General features: G+C 38.5%; 1 protein-coding gene across 2 annotated transcripts; it reads left to right on the forward strand.

The window, feature by feature from the left end:
- The first annotated feature begins 244 nt into the window (after positions 1 to 244).
- LOC124842419 (cyclin-dependent kinase inhibitor 7-like) lies at positions 245 to 3,467 on the forward strand. Of its 2 annotated transcripts, XR_007029181.2 has the most exons (5): positions 245 to 879; positions 1,015 to 1,070; positions 1,357 to 1,557; positions 1,651 to 1,794; positions 3,173 to 3,467. XR_007029181.2 is itself a non-coding variant. In XM_047318892.2 (4 exons), exons 1-4 carry the CDS (start codon positions 625 to 627, stop codon positions 1,718 to 1,720), a joined length of 582 nt encoding a protein of 193 aa, XP_047174848.1. In that variant the 5' UTR covers positions 246 to 624; the 3' UTR covers positions 1,721 to 2,149. The 2 variants fall into 2 exon arrangements, 1 of the variants encoding a protein (XP_047174848.1); XM_047318892.2 differs by lacking the exon at positions 3,173 to 3,467 and having other exon boundaries at positions 246 to 879; positions 1,651 to 2,149.
- The last annotated feature ends 213 nt before the right edge of the window (positions 3,468 to 3,680 follow it).

Genomic DNA, 3,680 nt, shown 5'->3' on the forward strand with positions numbered 1-3,680 from the left:
CTCAATTGATCCCTTTGTTGTTTGTGTCTTTGCCTTTAATAATAGAAAAAAAAATATAAATAGTAATTATAAGAGAACAACTGAAAATAAAAGAAATATATAAAATATTGTGAGAGAATAGCTGTATGTTATGCTAAAAAAGAAAAAGAAGAAGAATGTGAATGGAGAAACTAACAACCAAATAAATGTTAACAAAGAAAAGGCTATAAGTGTAATTTTCTCGGAACACAATTATTTTGCTCGAGACCGGTTCTCTCTCCAATCTTCACTCGCGAAACCGAATTCTCAGACTCAGCCAACCCGAAACAATCTATATATGATTCTTCATTCCTAACCTCATGATTCTCGTTTACTCATTCCCCTCCCAACCGCATCATCAATTTCCGTTTCCGACACCATCCACCGAGAACTCCCTCGGCGTGTCACTCCTCCATTCGCCGTCCCTCCGGTGCCTGTGATCACCGCCTCGCACCGCTATCAAACCCCTCAACGCCTCAACCTTCTCCCCTCTTGTAACAGTTTCCTCGTCGCACCAAAACACTACACAATACATCCCTCTCTCTCTCTCTCTCTAACACACACACACACACACACTCAACACTGAATTGAGATTACAGCATAATCATGGATATGGCTCAGCTGAAGACACGAGCTCGAACTGCATTGGGCGTTGGAGCTTCTTCGACTTCACCGAAGAGAAGGAAAATCGCCATTAACAAAAACAGCAACAACATCTCACCGTCCTCCTGCGTTCAACTCAAGAGTAATACAACGTCGCCGGAGTCGGAGGAGCGCTGCTCCGGTGAATCTCCGGCGTCGTGTTGCTCCAGCAACGGATCATTCGACGAAAACCGAATCATCAAATTCTCAGATCTGGAGGTGATTATTGTTAATTATTATCAATGAATCACCTAAAATTAATGTCGGCGCAGCGATTTAATTGAACTTGCGTTTTGTCTCTCATTAAGTGCTTCTCATAAATGTGTAATGTGTATCGTAACGCATTTTTTTCAGGTAGAGAACGCTCAAGTTGAAACGTCGACGTGCAACTGCGGTGAACAACAAATGAGGTCTCGAATTAAATTAAGCTTTAAATTGTTATTGATAATTTTAAATTCAAAAAAGAAAAGTGACTTCAATCGTTTCAAATCTTTAATGATTCCGTTAGTTTGAATTCAAATAATTAAAGGTGTTAGTGCATCGTATCGTATGTGTAAGTCATCATGATTATTTCTTCCGTTCAAAAATCTAATTCCTTAACTCTCTGACGTGCATGTATCAATAATGCGCTTATACATATATACACGTCATACATTCCGAAAATTAACGGAAACACTCAACATTGTGTCTGCACAGGAGGGAGATGAGTCTCTCGAGTGACCTTCGAATTACGAATTCGCAGGAGGTGGATTCAGCGGAGAAGAAGCCAACGATGCAGACCAAAACCAAATCTCGATGTTGCGTTCCACCAGCGCCGCAGAAAATGCCAACGGAGTCAGAGCTCGAAGAATTCTTCACCGCCGCTGAGAAAGACATTCAGAAACGCTTCTCAGAAAAGTAAACGAATAGTAACACATTTTCATTTCAAATGCGAACAGTAAAAACTGTGATATACTGATGTGTGTGTATTATATTCTTGTGAATCTGCAGGTATAATTATGATATTGTGAAGGACATTCCCTTGGAAGGACGATACGAGTGGGTGAAATTGAAGCCATAAAAGTGACCAACCTTGAAGAAAGAAAAATGTGAAACACTACTTGCTGACATTATTCTCACGTTAATTTACTTGAGGTACTTGATTTTAATTACTTTTGTTTTCTGTCTTCCACGGTAGGAGTACGCTTTTGTTTGGTGTACAGTTATGTTTAGTTTTCCTCTGGTTAATTAAGGTGAAGGGTGATTTATCCCCCGATTGTTATTTGTGTACGGGTTATAGATACGGAGAAGCTAGTTCTGTGCGGAATTCTGTAAATTCCGTTGGTGAGGACTGTAGCGCAAATGGTTCCTATAAGGCTATAACAAAATTGTAGCCTCAATTTTCTTTCTTTGTGCTTCCCCCTAAAATTCGTGTATGTTTCTCTGGTTTTAACTTTGAAGGGTACAGCAAAGTCAGTGACTGTTATGTTATCTTCTCTTTTTTTCTTTATCTTTTCTTTCCTTCTTCTTCTTTTTCCCCTTTCCAAGACGAAAATTTAATCCGGCTTTATCTGTCTTGTCATTTCATTGATTTGTATTTTTAGTGCTGATTTGTCTTTTCCCTTTTTTAAACAATGGAAAAACTTTGCCTTTTGTCCCGAAACTTTCTGCGATAACTTGGGTGCTGTTTCTGCGTGGATGGCGAGGTCTTTTCCGTTCCATATAAAATATTATATTAAATCAAAAGGGAACAAAATAACACAGTGAAGAATATTATCAAGCATGGTGAAATGTTGGAGGAGGACGTGATTGTTTGTCTAATTATAGGAGGAAATGGGCGTGAGTTACAGTTACAGAAATGTAGAGGGGATTGGACGGACAGGTGATCTTATTTACCTTTACCCCATGTGAGAAAAGTCTTCCAGTTTTGGAACCAAATTCATTCCACTTTCTCAAGTACAACAAAATTGGTACAGACTACAGAGTAAAACTAGAGCATTGTTATTTCTACTACACTTACCTCTTTCTCGCTTCTTACATATTTAAATACATTACGTACATCAGATAGTACTGCCTGTTGTTGGGTAAAATCAAAATCCGAAACAGTTAATTTTTTGAAATCCATTTGTATTATTCACCGGCTGGAAAAGGATCATAAGGTGCGAAGGTGGTCCTGCTTCTGCCCCATAGCATAACAGATAGTTATGTCTCAGCGAGTTAGGGTCGTTGAATGGGAATGAATAAATGACCAGTGGCGAGTTACCTAATTATTTCGGTCGTCCTTTTCTGGTCAATAATGTATAACTTTACTCAGTAATTTATATCTATCCTTAAATTGGTGAGTAAATAGCATTCTTTCTTTGAAAATGCTAGTAATACATATTTAAAAGCATTCTATGATTTTCTTTCTAGCTGTTATCATTATTAAATGAAAATTTAAATTGGCTCAACAAAATAATTTCTTTATTTTAGTAAACTGTACGAGTGAAACTTCTCTTATTTCTTTTATATTTAAAATTGTGGTGCTACGTAGCGTGGAGAGAAAGAAGGCGTTTGTTCCGTACTAGCTAGCGGGAGTGGGTTAACGCAGCACATGGGTTGAGATTCCCTGCTGCGCGTGAATTTCATGATGTGGAATGGGTCGTGAAGGCAGAGACGAAGGGGTACTTTATCACACCCAGAAGCAGGAAACAATATGCCTGAGCAATTCCAGCTTTACGTTATTCAATAATCATTGCATTGCATAAAACTTATTATCCTGCGGCATAATTCGAGTGAGATGTCGAATTTCATGATCTCCAAAACTAGGATATTCTACTCCATATAAAAGAGGATATTCTTTAAAACAATTTAAATTTCCGTCTTTCCCTTATTTTCTTTCCTTTCCAGTTTTCCCTAGGTTCTGTTACTCTGCTCTCCCACCGCTGGTGCTCATGGCTCCCCCAGAATATATACCTGGTTTTAAATAGATCCCTTTCTGCTCCTTACACTATTCCAAATGGACCCCACCACCATCATTGAAGTTAGCTCGATATATTTAC

The sequence above is a fragment of the Vigna umbellata genome, chromosome 1 (genome assembly GCF_029865625.1).
Source record: "Vigna umbellata cultivar VRB3 chromosome 1, Vumbellata_1.0, whole genome shotgun sequence".
In the NCBI taxonomy this organism is placed as follows: Eukaryota; Viridiplantae; Streptophyta; class Magnoliopsida; order Fabales; family Fabaceae; genus Vigna; species Vigna umbellata.